At 38.9% G+C, this 18,069-nt stretch overlaps 1 protein-coding gene across 1 annotated transcript; it reads left to right on the top strand.

Moving 5' to 3' along the window:
- Positions 1-1,295: 1,295 nt before the first annotated feature.
- On the top strand, positions 1,296-17,919 carry LOC138803794 (kinesin-like protein KIF27; the record flags this gene model as incomplete). Its single annotated transcript, XM_069987879.1, has 3 exons — positions 1,296-1,496; positions 7,365-8,323; positions 17,776-17,919. Coding segments are annotated over 3 exons (1,304 nt in total), but the record flags the coding sequence as incomplete, so codon positions are not given.
- Positions 17,920-18,069: the final 150 nt, after the last annotated feature.

Here is an 18,069-nt window from a genome sequence, read left to right as displayed (position 1 = left end):
CTCAGCTTCTTGAGTAGCAGCATGAGCCACCAGCACCTGGCTTCAGTGTCGTTTTGATTTGCATTTCCTTCGTGGCCAATGATGCTGCATTTCTTCATATATTTATTGGCCACTTATACTCCCCTTTTGAAAAATGTGTGTTTAGCTACTTAGTTCATTTATTGATTCCTTGGGGACTTAGTTTTTAAGCTCCCTATGTATTATTGTTAGTTGCTTGCCAGAAATTTTCTCTCATGGCAAAGTTTTTCTTCCATTCTATAAGTTGTCTTTTCAGTCTAGTGACTTCATTCTTTGCTTTACAGAAGCTTTTTAGTTTGATGCAATCCCATTTGTGAATCCTTTTTTTTACTTGCTGAGGTAATGGAGTTCTATTCAGGAGGTTTCTGCCTATGACAATAGGATTTAGTATTTTCCAATACTCTTTCCATTAGTAGTTTCAAAGGTTCAGGTCTTACATAGTAAACATCATTGTATGTACCATCATGCCCACCTCACTTTTAAAAATATCATATTCACTTATCAGTTATGATGTTTAAAAAATTCACACACAAATATACAATGGAATGAACAAAAATATATTCTAGCATTGACTGTAATAGTAAAAGGTCTTTTAAGGAAATGATTCAATAATTATTTGGGTTTACATTTTAGGGTAATCATAAGTGAGTTATGAGATACATCTACATGGAGTAATATGAAAGTATTTTTTCTTGTAAAGATACTGTACAGAGGGGCTACAGTTACACGAGTAAGGTAATGAGTACATTTCCTATTGAGCATTGTTACCTCTTCCTTTGTTTTTCCCATACCATCCCTTTTCTTCCCACTTCCCAACTGCTCCCTCCCCACCATGATGTATATTTTTAATATACATTGTTGAGTTTAAGACAAATGTTACAGAACCTATATTTCAGGATACTGTGAACCTCCTACTTATTTATTTGTCTTATACCAGTTATTCCTTATTGTAACTGCCTGTTTTTCCCTGGAAGAATTCAACAACTCAGGGATATTCCCCTCATTTTGTTCACTAAAGTTTCCCATAATCCTAGAATAGTGCATGACACATACAGACATTAAATAAATAGTTGTTGAATGAATGCCTGATGAGGTCTATGTAAGGAGATCCATGTGAAAACTTTCATGAATTTTACAATTTTGTGTTTTTAAACGTTAATAATAGAGAAATATAAGAAAATTATACAGTATAACTTTTGGATATATATTTTGGATACATATGTGTATATGTATGTATTTCAAAGCTCCAGATTTGCTTTCCTTTTCTAAATTTTCAGCATCGGTAGTGGAGGGTCAAAAGGGTATCATTCCTCGAGCTATCCAAGAAATATTTCAAAGCGTCTCTGAAAATCCTAACATTGACTTTAATATAAAAGTATCCTACATAGAAGTATACAAAGAGGACCTAAGAGATCTTCTAGAACTGGAGACATCCATGAAGGATCTTCACATCCGAGAAGATGAAAAAGGGAACACAGGTAAAGTAGTCTGTCTACTTAACCAGTTGCCTTTAGTAGCAAACAGATATGAGTTTTGCCTGTGTGTGCTTAGACAAGTGCTTGCCACTTGAGCCATATTCTGAGCTCTCAAGAATATCTTTAAGGGCTGGGAAGGTGGCTCAGTGGTAGAGCACCTTGCATGCCTGAGGCCCTGGGTTCAATTCCTCAGCACCACATAAGCAAAAAGAAAAAAAGCCGGAAGTGGTGCTGTGGCTCAAGTGGTAGAGTGCTAGCCTTGAGCTGAAGAGCTGAGGGACAGCGCCCAGGCCCAGAGTTCAGGCCCCACAACCGGACCAAAAAAAAAATCTTTAATTCAATTTCTGGATATATTCCAAGGAAGTTTAAAAAACTAAGCAAAAGGAATTTTCCTTTTTATTGATTTGCTCTTGAGGTACTTAGAATTAAAGTTGGAGCTAAGTGCATGTTAGGTAAACACTGCCATCAACCCATATCCATATCCCTTGTTTTTGTTTTCAAATTCAATATCTTTTTGCTTATTGTGTGAAAAGTAGTTCTTGAGACTGGATGAATTTATTCATTTGTAATTCAGAGTACTGTTTTCCTATTGTTAACTTACATCTGAGCTAACCTTAAACTGATATTGGCTAAATTTAATTTTATATTTTTTCCTCTCAGGGACTTCCTGAGATGAAGGATGGCTGTCCAGATTTTTGTCAAGAAACACCTATTTTTTTCCTCATCTTTTTTTTTTTTTCAGTACTGGGGTTTGAATTTAGGGCCTTACTTGCTGGCCAGGCATTCTACCACTTGAGTTAAGTTGCCCATCCCATTTAGCTTTAGCTTTTTTTCACATAGGGTCTTTACTTTAGTAAACTTAGACTTTAATCCTCTTATGCAGCTGCTATGACAAGCAAATGTCACCACACTCAACTTATCGGTTGAGATGGGGGTCTTAATAACTTTCTGCCTTGGCTGGCCTCAAATTGCAGTCACACTTGATTCCTTTTTAAGAGCTTAGAGCTTGAATTTTGCTTCTCCACATTGACATTTACTATCCTTTGTTATGCATCTTGAGGTCTGACGTGTGAGTGAGTATGTGTGTGTGTGTGTGTGTGTGTGTGTGTGTGTGTGTGTGTGTGTGTGTGTGTGTGTATGCTAGTATGGGGGCTTGAACTCAGGGCCTTGTGCTCTCACTTAACTTTTTTGCTCAAGGCTGGAGTTCTATCACTTGAGCCATAGCTCCACTTCCAGGTTTTTGGTGGTTAATTGGAAATAAACAGTCTCAAGACTTTCCTGACATTTTCCTGCCTTTGAATCATGATCCTCAGATCTCAGTCTCCTGAGTAGTAGAAATTACAGGTATGAATGATCAACACAGGGCAGAGGTCTGACTTTTTGGGCTAATAATCTGTTAACTCTATTAATTAGTTTCTGTTGTTTGGAAATGGAAGAATATTACCAGGAGGGATAAAAATGCAAACTTTTTTTTTTTTTTTTTTTTTGGGTCCGGTCGTGGGGCCTGAACTCTGGGCCTGGGTGCTGTCCCTCAGCTCTTCAGCTCAAGGCTAGCGCTCTACCACTTGAACCACAGTGCCACTTCCAGCTTTTTTCTTTTTGCTTATGTGGTGCTGAGGAATCGAACCCAGGGCCTCAGGCATGCAAAGCAAGCACTCTACCACTGAGCCACCTTTCCAGCCCGCAAACATTTTTTTAAATGACATTTTTTTTTGCCTTTTCAAGATACTGAGAATTGAACTCAGGGCCTCATGGTTGCTGGACAGATGCTCTACCATTTGAGCCATCTCCCTTGTCCTTTTGCTGTTAGTTTATTTTCAGATAAGGTTTTGCCTGAGTTGGCCAGGGATTTTGATTGGCTTACTTAGATCTCTCTAGTAACTGGAATCATAGGTATGTGCCACCATGCCCTGTTTTTAATTTTTTTTTGTGCCAGTCTTAGGGCTTGAACTCAGAACCTGAGTGTATTTCCACTGAAGTCTAGCACTCTGCCATTTGAGCCATAGCTCCACTTCCAGATTTTTTGGTGGTAAATTGGAGAGAAGGGTTTCAGCCAGCCTAGGGTAGTTTCAAATCTCACTCCACAGACCCCAGCCTCCGGAGTAACTAGGATTACAGGAGTAAACCATCAGCGCCCCACCCCTGTTTGTTTTGGAGATTACTTCTTTCTCCTGGGCTGTCCTCAAACTAATTTTTATGTCCATTTCCTCAATAGCCTGGATTACAAGCATGTATCACCATGCCTAGCAATTTTTACTTATTTGATTTAAGAACTATTTGTCATGGAATTTTTTTTTTTTTTTTTTTGTCGGCCGTGGGGCTTGAACTCTGGGCCTGGGCGCTGTCCCTCAGCTCTTCAGCTCAAGGCAAGCGCTCTACCACTTGAGCTACAGCGCCACTTCCGGTTTTTTGGTGGTTTATTGGAGATCGAAGTCTCACGGTCTCTCCTGCCCGGGCTGGCTTTGAACCGCGATCCTCAGATCTCAGCCTCCTGAGTAGCTAGGATTACAGGCGTGAGCCACCAGCGCCTGGCTATGTCATGGAATATTTTGAAAATGTATAAAACTATAAGGGAGAAAGTTAAAGATCATCTCCTCCTCTCCTTGATGCTGGAGATTGATCCCAGGGCTTCGTACATGCTTTGCAAGTGCTCTGCCATTGAGCTAGTTCTACCATTAGCCAATAATTTCTCTTTTTGTGTTTCTTTCCCAAATTCCTATTCTGTGTATATATAATTTTAAAACTATATGGGCTGGGAAGGTGGCTCAGTGGTAAAGTGCTTGCCTCCCATGCATGAAGCCCTGGATTTAATTCCTCAGCACCGCATAAGCAGAAAAAGCCAGAAGTGGCTCTGTGGCTCAAGTGGTAGAGTGCTAGCCTTGAGCTGAAGAGTTGATGGACTGCTCAGGCCCAGAGTTCATGCCCCACAACTGACAAAAATAAAAAATAAAAGTATATACTTGCAATACAGTACTACCTACAGTTTTACATTTTATTTTCCACATAATGTTTATATTGTATTTTCATCACAGTTTTGTTTTGTTTTTGACAGTCCTAGGGCTTGAACTCAGAGCCTGGGTGCTATCCTTGAGCTTTTTGTGCTCAAGGCTAGTGCTCTATCAATTGAGCCACAGCTGTACTTCCAGCTTTTGTGACATTTAATTGGAGATTAGAGCCTCATGGATTTTCCTGCCAGGGCTTGATTGGAACCACAGTCCTCGGATCTCAGCCTCCTAAATTGCTAGGATTACAGGCATGAGCTAGAACCTGGATATCACAGTTGTTGCGTTTTTGTTGTTGGTGTTGGTGTTGTTGTTGTTGGTGGTGGTGGTGATAGTACTGGAGATTGAGCTCAGGACCCCTTGCTAGACAGACAAGCTACACCCCATTCCTGTTTTATTTTTTGGTTATTTTTTGGAAATAGTCTTATGTCTTTGTCCAAGACTTGACTCAGACTTGAATCGTCCTACTTACAACCTCCCAAGTAGCTAGGATTACAATTGTGGGCCATTGTGCTTGGTCCATTTAATATGGTGATTTGTATTATCAATGTGGTATAATAACTTATTTAACTCTGCTATTGTAGAATATTTAGGCTGTTTTAAGGTTTTGTTATTAATGCCATTGATGTGAGAGTTCTTAGCTGAATTCCACTCCTAGAAAACATACATAGTAGAACTTTTTCTGAAGAGGCTGCCAGAAGAATGACTTCCTGGAGGACTTTGCTAGCACTTAGGAAAGGAAAATTGATATTATCATTCAAATTATAGACTATAGGGGACAGTGAAACTTGCTCCTTACAGCCATGTTCTGGCCATCATGGCATTCCTGGATACTTGGATAAACTGTTTTTTGCCTTGTTTTTAGAAAGAAAGTGACCATGTTAGCTTATGGTCTTACTAGATAACTTTATATAGTTTTATCTATTCTGCGTAGAATTCATACTGAGCTTCTTGTACCTATGATTATAATTACTGAGGTTTCTATGGCGTATAAAAATGACCAAAAATATATGCTAATTATAAAACGTTAAAAACAATAGAAATATAGACTACACTCTTATTTCTAATAAACTTGATAAACGTATTTTTCCTAAATGAACCAATCTTGCAAAAAATTTAAAGGGCCATACAAATTATCTTAAGACAAATTACTATCTTATGTAGAGTTCTTCCCACGATCACAGTACATTTGATTGACAAATTGCTTTACTACCCTGGTATTCTCTGTCCTTGAAACAATGTTGTCTCAGCTACTGCAAAATTAGGGTCACCTGAAATGATTAATTTTTTAAAATATTGATTTCCAGGCCCAACTTCTTAGAGATTCTTATTTTTAGTCTAGGATAGTGCATTAGTTGTTTTTGTTTTGTTTTGTTTTTCATAATAAGTTACTAGGTGATACGTGAGTGGGTTTTAGAAACAGAGCGTTAGCTTACAGCCAAATATTCTATAAAAATTGCTAAAACTTTTAAGAAAAATTTACTAGAATTTACAGTTTCAGTGCCATATTGTATAATCCTTGAGGGTTTAGTTCTGCCTATTTGTAGTACAGATAATTTAGAACTTTTATTTACTTTTTTTTTTGTACTATGAAATTTGAACTTCAGGGTCTTGAGAGCTTACTAAGGCAAGCACCTCTCCTACCAAATCTGTAGTCTTTACAAAATTTCATTTACTTTTCTGATAGCATCTCCTACTTCTTGCCTGAGGCCAGCCTTGAACCATCTAGACCTCTCACAGAGCTGAGATTACAGATATGCACCACTATACCCAGCTTGTTCTTTGAGATAAGGTCTAGTTCATTTGCCTAGGCTGGCTTTGAACTTGATTTTCTCATCTATGACTCCCTGCTTGGAAGTCATAGATTGGGATTATAGTTGTGAGCCACCATACCTGGCCTAGAACTTTAAATGAACTAGGTTACTACACTAGTGTCATGATAGAAATAATATAAACAAAGTTATTTATTTTAAAAGTAGCAGTGATTGTAGCAGGATGTCAAAGAGGAAGCATGACACTACCATTTGAGCAAGGAATTGAGCTTTGTTTCTTGGATTAAAATCACAAATAACCAACTTCATTTGTATTGAAATTTTGATTTATCATTGATGGTGAGTCTACAATACAAAAAAAAAGTTTTAAAGCTAAGGATGGCTTAAACTGCAAAGAAACTAATTTCTCTCAATTAATTTACTACTGTCGAGCTCTATGAATCTACGATTCATATTACAACTTAATCTATGAGTCACAATATTGAAACAGAGGGGTTTGAGTTTTTTGTTTTTGTTTTGTTTTGGGGATTGAACCTAAATCTTTTTTTTTTTTTTTTTGGTCAGTCGTGGGGCTTGAACTCTGGGTTTGGGCCCTGTCCCTGCGCTCTTCAGCTCAAGGCAAGTGCTCTACTGCTTGAGCCACAGCGCCACTTCCACCTAAACCTTTTATGTGCTAAACACATACTTAACCACAGAGTTATACCTCTAGCTCAAGAGTTTTTTTCTTTGGTTGTTCATTTTAAAGGTTTAAGTGTGATGTTTGGCTGAAAGAAAAAAGGAAGGGAAGGAAGGAAGGAAGGAAGGAAGGAAGGGAGGGAGGGAAAAGAAAGAAAGAAAGAAAGAGAAAGAAAGAAAGAAGCGCACTAGATTTGTAACAATAAGTTATATCTTTTAGAGTTCAATCAAATGGTTCCATCGGGGAAATTTCCTTAAATTATTTAAATGAAATGGATGATGTTATTATTGTTTGCAATGCTATGTTTTTTTTTTCAAAGTGACTATCTTGATTGGGCTGTTTAGCAAATGATAACTTGTCTGTGTAACTGTATTGGATTTGATGGAAGCTTGCTTTTAAGATTTGTTGTTGCTATTTCCAGTGATTGTTGGGGTCAAGGAATGCCATGTGGAGAGTGTGGATGAAGTGATGAGTCTCCTAGAGGTGGGGAATGCCGCTAGACATACGGGTACCACGCACATGAATGAGCACTCCAGCAGGTCACATGCAATTTTTACAATCAGCATTTGTCAAGTTGAGAAAAATGCAGAGGCATCTGATGATGGATCATGGTATTCCCATCGGCATATCATCTCCAAGTTCCATTTTGTAGATTTGGCTGGATCAGAACGAGTAACCAAAACAGGGAATACCGGTGAACGGTTCAAAGAATCCATTCAAATCAACAGTGGATTGCTGGCTTTAGGAAATGTAATAAGTGCCCTTGGGGACCCACGCAGGAAGAGCTCACATATTCCATACAGGGATGCTAAAATTACTCGGCTTCTGAAAGACTCCCTAGGAGGCAGTGCCAAGACTGTCATGATCACCTGTGTCAGCCCATCCTCCTCAGATTTTGATGAGTCTTTAAATTCTCTCAAATATGCCAACAGAGCTCGCAACATTAGAAACAAACCCACTTTAAACTTTAGCCCCAAGTCAGACCGTATGGATGAAATGGAATTTGAAATTAAGTTGCTGAGAGAAGCTTTGCAAAGCCAGCAGGCTAGCGTCAGCCGAACTAGCCAGGTCCTTGGAGAGAGCACTCCTGATAAAAATAGGATCCATTCTCTAGAGGAACAAGTAGCTCAGCTACAAGGGGAATGTCAGGACTACCAAAATTGTATAGAGGAAGCCTTTACCTTCTTGGTGGACCTAAAAGATGCTGTTAGATTAAACCAGAAGCAGCAAGATCAACTTCAGGAGTGGTTTAACATGACCCAAGAGGTCAGAAAGGCCGTCCTTACTTCATTCCAAGGAAGCCAGGGCAGTGGAGACCTGGAAGAAGGACCACAGCATGTTACAGTTCTCCAGCTGAAGAGAGAGCTTAAGAAATACCAGGTACTTACACATTACTTTCATGAGTAACTTGTTTATGAACTACATGTATTTGGGCAAATCAATTCTAAAAGACTGCAATTGATCATGCTTTTAAGAAGAATTCCATTTGCCCTTTGGCTTCCTCTGTTTCTTTCTATTCTCTATTGTTTCTTCTTCATGAGTTTTGACTTGATTGGTTTCTCTTCTCCTTTTCATCGTTAAACTATATAGGTCAGTATGTTATATATATTAAATAGGTCACGTGTAATATTTTGCTATCAACTTAGAGGGTGAAAAGAAATGTTTTCAGAAATAACTAAGTTGTACTTTTTTTGACCATAAAAACATGATTTTATCAGTTAATTTCTTATAAGAGAATTGTCTAAATACAAACTAATGGATAATCCCAAAACAAACTGAGTACAATAAAACTGTATCATAAATAAATTTGAACTTACACCTGAAAAGCCCAAAGTAATTTTATTTTTTTTTGTCGGTCGTGGGGCTTGAACTCTGGGCCTGAGCGCTGTCTCTCAGCTCTTCAGCTCAAGGCGAGAGCTCTACCACTTGAGCTATAGTACCAATTCAGGTTTCCTGGTGGTTTATTGGAGATAAGAGTTTCACAGACTTTCCTGCCTAGGCTGGCTTTGAACTGTGATCCTCAGATCTCAGCCTCCTGAGTAGCTAGGATTACAGGCATGAGTCACCAGCACCCGGCTCCAAAGTAATTTTTAAAACAGTTTTTTGTTTGTTTTTAATAATCTAAGTTGTACTGTAGTTCTTTAGAAAATACTTCATTCCTTAAGTCTAGATTTAATTAATTTAATCAACACATTTGACAATATCAAGCAATTTAGGAATGGATATGTATGCACATTGTATATACATATTTTGAGTTCAAAATTAATTGCCCCATTTATCATTTGAAAAAACATGGCATTAAAGTTATGTGTCACTGGGAAATAATGTGGAACAAGACACACCTGGCTCTCCTTTTGTGGCATTTGTAAGAAGAATCTTTCTTTAAGTAACCTGGTTCCCAATTTCTAGGGTGTCATCTGTTTCCTAATATAGGAAAGCATTGCTTTCTGATGAGAAATGGGTATTCTCTATTATAGCACTTTGCAAACTTTTTCAAAACAAGAAAAAAAAATGTATAGAAGTGTGTTTTATATATATATATATATATTTAATTTTTTTGTCGGTCACGGGGCCTGAACTCTCTGGGCCTGGGCACTGTCCCTTGGCTTTTCAGCTTAAGGCTAGTGCTCTACCAGTTGAGCCACAGCACCACTTCCAGCTTTTTCTGCGTATGTGGTACTGAGGAATCGAACCCAGGGCCTCATGCATGCAAGGCAAGCACTCTACCACTGAGCCACTTTCCCAGTCCATGTGTTTTATATTTTTGCAGTCTCATTAACCTTTGTCTTAATAGAAGGCAATTGGATTTCATAATGTGCTTTCAGCAGTTTGTTATCTCATGCTGTTGAAGTTAGAAAAGAAAAATTCAGCCTTATGTAAATTTGTATTTGGAGTATTTTAATAACTTTTTAATGTAACTGGAAATTTTTTTTAATTTTTTTTTTCATGTTTGAGGAAAGTACTCTATCACTTGATCAGCGTCCTTAACCTTTTTTTGTTTGTTGATTTGTTTTATTTTTTGAGATAGTGCTCTGCTAACTTGGCCCAGGCTAGACTCTAGCTCCAGAATCCTCCCTACCTTCTGAATAATTGGATGACAAGCATGCACTACCATGCCTGACTAGGAGATGTGTGTGTGTGTGTGTGTGTGTGTGTTGTGTGTGTGTGTGTGTGTGTGTGTGTGTGTGTGTGTGTGTGTGTGTGTGTGTGTGTGTGCACATGCATATGCATTTGCTGGTACTGGGGCTTGAACTCAGGGCCTTAAGTGCTTGCTTAGTCTTTTCTGCTCAACATTGGTACTCTACCACTTGGGCCATGCTTTTTTTTAACATTTTGCTGGTTAGTGGTAAATAACAATGTCTTGGATTTGACTTCCCTGGCAATCTTCAGATCTCAGCCTCAGCCTCATTAGCAGCTAGGATTATAGATGTTAGCCATTGGTACTTAGTTTCAGAGATTATTTTTTAATACTATACCAGAACTTAACAAGTAGATATTTCCTATGTTTACTTGTAGTATATGCTTTGAAATTTTTTTTTTTTTGCCTGTACCAGGGCATGAACTCATAGCTTCAAATTCTTGCTTGGCTTTTTAGCTAACAATTAGCACTGTGTCACTTTAGTCATGCCTCCAGTACCACTTTTTTGCTGGCTAATTGAAGATTGTCTTGAGGCCTACTGCCAGGACTGGTTCAGACCTTAGTCCTTTGATCTCAGCCTCTTGTGGCTAGGATTACAGGTGTAAGCCACCCATACCTGGCTAAAACTTTAAAAAAAATTAAGATTTGCTGGCTCCACATTTTGAAAATAATTGATCATTTAGGAAATAAGTTGTGTGCTAGGCTAAACAGTTATTCCAAAACCAAAATAATACCTTGGTATCATTTTTGTATTTTGTATTACTTTTGTATTTTGTTTTGTATGTAATTAGAGCTGAACCCAGGGCCTTGTGCATGGTAGGCCTTCTGCCTAACCACTTGAATTATGCTTTTTTGTTTGCATTTTGTCTCTATGAGCTACACTCACTAGCTTTTCCCAGGGCTGACTTTAAACTCAATCCTTCTGTCCGTACTCCCCAAATAGCTGAGAGTACAGGTATTGGATACCCTGCTTGGCTATTACATTTATAAGCATTTGTTGGAAGCTGTCAAGCTCATAAGTAGCAGAAACGTTTTCTGAAATTTAATTTTTGTGAAATTCAAGGATTATAATTTGTAGAAAAGTTCAAGTTTTCCTTGAAATGGTAGGTCCTCATTTTTTGAGAAAATGTCTGCACGTACTCAAGTCTGAATAGCCATAGTTTATTTTTCTTTTTTTTTGTTTTTTTTTTTGATTTGGTCGTGGGCCCTGAACTCTGGGCCTGGGCTCTGTCCCTCAGCTCTTCAGCTCAAGGCTAGCACTCTACCACTTGAGCCACTTCCGGCTTTTTTTTCTGCTTATGTGGTGCTGAGGAATCGAACCCAGGGCCTCATGCATGCAAGGCAAGTGCTCTACCACTGAGCCACCTTCCCAGCCCAGTTTATTTTTCTTGTAAGCCTAGTTTGTTATTCTTTTTTTTTTAATTATGAAAATACTGTACAGAGGGGTTACAATTACATGGGCAAGATAATGAGTAAATTTCTTATCAAGCATTATAACCTCCTCCTTTGTTTCCCCTTCCCATCCTATCCTCCTCCCCCCAGTCCTCCCCCCCCCCACCAAAGTTGTAAAGTTCGTTTTCAACAAAACGACTTGTACATCTCATTGTTGCAATGGGTTCATCTGTATAGCACAAACTAGCCTCTAATTTACCATCTTGTTAACTCAGTCTCCTGAGTACTGGGATTTCAAGCATGCACCACTATGCCTGGTATAGTTTGTCATTTTTAAGTTCCTAGTGCTGCTTATAAATCATCTGCAAGTGCTTAAGTACATTCCCCACATACAGCTTTTCCCACACACACAAACTCCAGAATTGAAAATTAATTTTTTTGTTGTTGTTGTTGGTCATGGTGCTTGAACTCTGGGCCTGGGCACTGTCCCTCAGCTCTTCAACTCAAGGTGAGTGCTCTACCACTTGAGCCACAGCGCCACTTCTGGTTTTCTGGTGGTTTATTGGAGATACGAGTTTCACAGACTTTCTTGCCCAGGCTGGCTTTGAACAATGATCCTCAGATGTCAGCCTCCTGAGTAGCTAGGATTACAGGCATGAGCCACCAGTGCCTGGCTGAAAATTAATTTTTTTATGCCAGTCTTGGCACTTGAACTCAGGATATGGGTGCTGCCCCTGAACTTATTCTGCTCAAGGCTAGCACTCTACCACTTCAGCCACAGTTTAAGTTCCATCTTTTTGGTAGTTAATTGGAGATAAGAGTCTCATGAACTTTCCTTCCCAGGATGGCTTCAAAGAGTGATCCTAATATCTCAGCTTCCTAAGTAGGATTACAGGTGTGAGCTATAGGCACTTGGTAAGGCAATACTTTGTTTTCTTTCCTTTTTGTGAAAGGTGGTAACCATGGCTTGCCTCTTTCCTACACAGAATAAGCCCTTCCTCAGTAGTGTAAGAAACTGGTAGGACAGGAAGTACAGGTAATTGGAAAATTGAATTTTGGGATAATACAGATGTTGATAAGGAGAACTGCTTTTCCTTTTTCTTGCTTCTTAGGTGGCTGAAATTGGAAACCCATACCACCTACTATTAGAGGGGTAGGAAAAGTGCTAATTTTCTTTCTTCCTCTGTTAGAAACTCTAAATTTGCTCTGGATTATGGCTTTCTGAAGATACTAACATCTTTCTGGAAAAGAATACCATGATCAGATTATTCTGGGGAATGCTAGATGACAGAAAGCAAGGTTTTCTTAATTATAGGATTTGACAGAGCTTGGAAAATGCTAATGAATATTATCATTCTCAAAGTGAGAGACACAGCCCCTTTCCCCTATTAATTGGGGTCTGGAATCTTACAGGACTAATGATCTCTAGGTACTACTGGATAGCAAATGATAAAACAAACGAAACTTGTCATTCCACACATTTTTGTTGCTTTGGCAGTATTACTGGGATTTGAATTCCAGGTTTGCAGCTCTGGCTAGGCTGATTTGTTATCATCTGAGTTGTGCAGCTAGACTAGCTTTTCTCTGGTTATTTTGGAGCTGGAGTCTACCATACTTTATTGCCCAGGATGGCTTCCGTTTCAATCTTCAGGCTCTCAGCCTCTTGAGTAGCTAGGATTACTTACAGGCATGAACTACTGAGTCTGGCTCAAATAAATTCATATTTTGACCTTCCTTTTCTTCTGTGAGATAACCAAAAACAAACAAACAAAAAACAACAACAACAACAACAACAACAACAACAAAAAACCAGTGGTTAAAAACAACTATGCCAGGGCTAGGAGGGTAGAGTGCTTGCCTTGCCTTGCATGCATGAGGCCCTGGGTTCAGTTCCTCACCACCACATAGTGGCCCATAATGGCACTGTGGCTTAAGTAATAGAGTGCTAGATTTAAGCTAAAGAGCTGAGGGAGTCTAGAGTTCAGGCCCCACGACCGACAAAAAGAAAGAAAAAAAGAACAAACGTGTCTCCTGGGCACTCGTGGTTCACGTCTGTAATCCTAGCTACTCAGGAGGCTGAGAGCTGAGGACTGCAGTTCAAAGACAGCCTGGGCAGGAAAGTTTGTGAGCATTCACCAGCAAAAGGCTGGAAGAGGAGCTGTGATTCAATTGGTAGAGGACTAGCATTGAGCAGAAAAACTCAGGGGGAGCAACCAGGCCCTGAGTTCAAGCCCCAGGACCACAAAACACACACACACACACACACACACACACACACACACACACACACACACACACACACACACACACACACACACACACACACACACACACACACACACACACACACACACACACACACACACACACACACACACACACACACACACACACACACGCCTGGATGAAGTAAAGCTCAATAATTGTTAGCTAATTATAATCTCTTTTATTTATTTATTTATTTATTTATTTATTTATTTTTGTTGGTCGTGGGGCCTGAATTCTGGGCCTAGGTGCTTGTCCCTCAACTCGTCAGCTCAAGGATAGTGCTCTGTCACTTGAGCCACAGTGCCACTTCCAGTTTTCTAGTGGTTTATTAGAGATAAGAGTCTCATGGACTTTCCAGGCTGGCAGGCTGGCTTTGAATGGTGATCTTCAGATCTCAGCCTCCTAAGTAGCTAGGATTACAAGCGTGAGCCACAAGCACCGGGCTTCCTCTCTTTTATTTATTTATTTGATTAGCTCCCCTGGGCTTAGGCATGTAAAAGTATCAGCTTTAGTCTTCCTAGAGAAGAACATCCCATGTGTCACTGTGAATGTAGCTTGGTAAACTGTCCTGCTTAGGGAGATTGCTTGGCATCACGACAGGAAGGCAGCCGGGTGAAATTTTTTTTTTCTTAGCCCTGCTTCTTTTCTTGAGTCTAGTAAGCAGACAAGTAAGCTTATTGAAAACTTCTTGGCCAAGATGAGATTGTAGTCAGATTATTGGTAAGGAAGTAACATTTTTTTTTTGTTTTTTGTCGGTTGTGGGGCTTGAACTCTGGGCTTGGGCGCTGTCCCTCACTCTTCAGCTCAAGGCTAGCGCTCTACCACTTGAGCCACTTCTGTAGCATTTGTTTTGAAGTTACCATCTCTCATAAATATCTCTAAGGGACTTTGTCATTGTTGTTTGGGGTGTGTGGGGTGTGTGTGTGTGTGTGTGTGTGTGTGTGCGTGCGTGCGTGTGTGCGTGCGTGCGTGTGTGTGTGTGTGTGTGTGTGTGTGTGTTGGGACAGTTACTAGAGTTTGGACTTAGGGCTTATGGGCTCTATTCTTTTTTTAAAAAATAATTATTTATTGAGATTAAGTGATTACATAAATTTCACAAATTTCACAGTATTGTGGGATAGTAATAGTTAAAGTCACAAACACATTTTAATCTTCACAAGGCAAATTGTCATTATCATGGTCTATAAAGTTTGTGAGTTCTATGAGCTTTGACAATACAACTTCAATACAACTTCCACAAGTCAAGTGATATGCACATTTCTTTGTTTAATCTAAGCTGTTCCCTCTTTCCCTCTCATTCCCTCATGGGCTCTATTCTTTTTAGCTTTTCTTTCACTCAAGGCGGCTCTTTACCTCTTTAGCCACAGATATACTTCTGGCTTTTTGCTGTTAGTTGGAGAAAAAGTTTCATAGGCTTTCCTGCCTGACCTGGCTTTGAGCTTCAATCTTCAGATTTCAGCCTCCTGAATACCTAAGATTATAGTCATGAATCTTGAGCACCCAGCTTACTTTGTTTCTTTTTGTATTTTGAGTACAAGAGTAGACAACAAAGATAAATGTATTGAATAAACATTGAAATAAATAGAAACCAAATAAAATTATAAAACATTTATAGACATATTTAAATATGCAGAAGTTAAACTTCTGAAATTAAAAAAAAAATGCATGTATGGGCTAGGAAGGTGGCTCAGTGGAAGAGTGCGTGCCTTGCATGCATGAGGCCCTGTGTTCGATTCCTCAGCACCACATAAGCAGAAAAAAGCTGGAAGAGGAGCTATGGCTCAAGTGATAAGAGTGCTAGCCTTGAGCTGAAGAGCTGAGGGACAGCGCCCAGGCCTTGAGTTTGGGTCCTACAACCAAAAAAAAAATAATGCATGTAGAATAAAGAATAATTCTCATTATTATAGTTACATCTATGGTCTTTATAATATGGTATACAACTATATTGTAATATTAAAATGCAACCATATTTTAATATGGTTATATAACATATTATAAAGACCATTGGAATCTTAAGAATCTCAGAGAAGCTGGGCACCAATGGCTCATGCCTGTAATCCTAGCTACTCAGGAGGCTGAGATCTGAGGATCATAGTTTAAAGCTAGCTGGGGCAGGAAAGTCTGTGAGACTATTCAAAAAATCTGCAAGTGGCACTGTGGCTCAAGTGGTAGAGTGCTAGCATTGAGCAGAAAAGCTCAGGGAGAGAACCAGGCCCTGAGTTCAAGCCCCAGGACTGGCAGAAAAAAAAAGAATCATAGAGAAAAGGAGGGACTCACCTAAAGTCTTACTATCAAGTGGGTAAAATCAAAACTGGCCTCAGATCTAGGGCCCAGTGCAAGGTCTGATCATTACCATTCTACTTCCAGAAAAGTCACACATGTGCTATATCTTAGATTAAGTTGTTTTGTAAAGTGAAAAGTATTTTTGCAACGAACCACTCATGGCTTTATAGCTTTGTAGTAAAGAGCAGAAACTTAGGCTTCAAATAGAGCCTGGGATTGAATCTTAACTATTGTATCATCTTGGGAAGAAATTCAAATCTCACTGAGCCTTAGTTTCTTCATGGTAAGGAGTCATGTCTATTTAGGGAGATTTTCAGATTACTAAATATATGGCATGAAGTAGGACCTTAATGAATAATTTCATGCTTATTTAATTTAAAATTATTCAGACATCCTAAGGTGTCTGAAAAACACAATTCTTCAGAAACCAAGAAATAAGACCAGATAACTGCATTTTCTGTCTTCAAAAGACATCTCTTCATTGTGAAAGCATATGAAATCCTCAAGTATACTTCATTTAAATGCTTATTTGTATTATTTTTTTCACTTTTTAAAAAATTTAATTTGATTGTAAAGGTGATATACAGAGGGGTTACAATTACATAAGGTAATGGTACATTTCTTGTAGAACATTGTTACCCCACTTTTCCCCAATTTCTCTCCCCCCAACTCACCTTCTCCCCAAGTTGTAAAGTTCATTTCCAACATAGTGTTTCATTTGGTTTACCCTTTGTCCTTGTTTCACCATTTTGTTATTCCCCTTCCCTTCCCAAATAAGATATATGTATATACAAGACACAGGTACCAAAATCAAAAACAATGAAATGGGATAAATCAAAGGGTAAAAAAAAGAAATAACTTCATGCAGTACATTAACAAAAGCCAACGTTTGTTTCCATATCTTGGAGTTAATTTCAATTAGCATCATTTTATATAGTCATATGTATATAGCTACTGAGCTATTGTGATCCTCAACCCAGTGTTCCCCAGGAGATGAATGGATCAAGAAAAAGGAATTCTATGTTTCCATCAGAACGAATGGCATCACCTCATTCATAAGGAAATGGAAAGACTTGGAAAATACATATTGAGTGAAGTAAGCCAGACTCAAAGAAACATAGCCTCCATGGTTTCCCTCATTTGTTCTTATGTTTTGCAATTTAGAAATATCTGAACTTTAAAAACACACATGAGCCCGGCGCTGGTGGCTCACGCCTATAATCCTAGCTACTCAGGAGGCTGAGATCTGAGGATCTCGGTTCAAAGCCAGCCCGGGCAGGAGAGACCGTGAGACTCCTATCTCCAATAAACCACCAGAAAACCGGAAGTGGCGCTGTAGCTCAAGTGGTAGAGCGCTTGCCTTGAGCTGAAGAGCTGAGGGACAGCGCCCAGGCCCAGAGTTCAAGCCCCACGACCGACAAAAAAAAACACACATGAAAATTCAGCATTTCTAGCAGACCTGTAAAAATCATACTGGATATACTGTAGAATCCTGATAAGTAGTTTTCATATAAAGGAAATGAAAGTCAGGAAAGCTTTGTCTTCCTGGTAATTAATTGCAAGGATATAGCAATGATAGCTTCCTCATCAGTTTGGGGTTTTGTTTATAAAGAAACCAGGAAAAACTTGAAATGAAAGGGGAAAACGAAAAGAAAATATGTTGTCTACCTAAGATGCTAAGAGTTTTGTTATTATGAAGGTTCTCTTGAGTATTGGCCCTGGTGAATGTCACTTTTTCTTTTCTGTGCAGTGTGCTCTGGCTGCTGCTGACACTATATTTAATCAGAAGGAACTGGAGGTGAAGGAACTAAAGAAACAAATGCAAGAGTTGATGCAGGAAAACAAAGGATATATTGTATCTTTGAAAGAAGCTCAGAAAGTGAATAGATTACAGGTAGGGTTCCTTAATTTATCTACTTCTGTAGATGTAGTACTTTAAACAGAACAGCATTTTATTTTAACTTTTAATTTTTTATTTATCTTTAAGTAGTTGTACAGAGGGGTTTCAATTCAATATATCAATTTATGAGTACAATGCACCTTG

Source organism: Dipodomys merriami, unplaced genomic scaffold, assembly GCF_024711535.1.
Source record: "Dipodomys merriami isolate MVZ:Mamm:240054 unplaced genomic scaffold, mDipMer1.0.p SCAF_3484, whole genome shotgun sequence".
NCBI classification, from domain to species: Eukaryota; Metazoa; Chordata; class Mammalia; order Rodentia; family Heteromyidae; genus Dipodomys; species Dipodomys merriami.
This window is presented reverse-complemented; position numbering and strand designations above follow the sequence as displayed.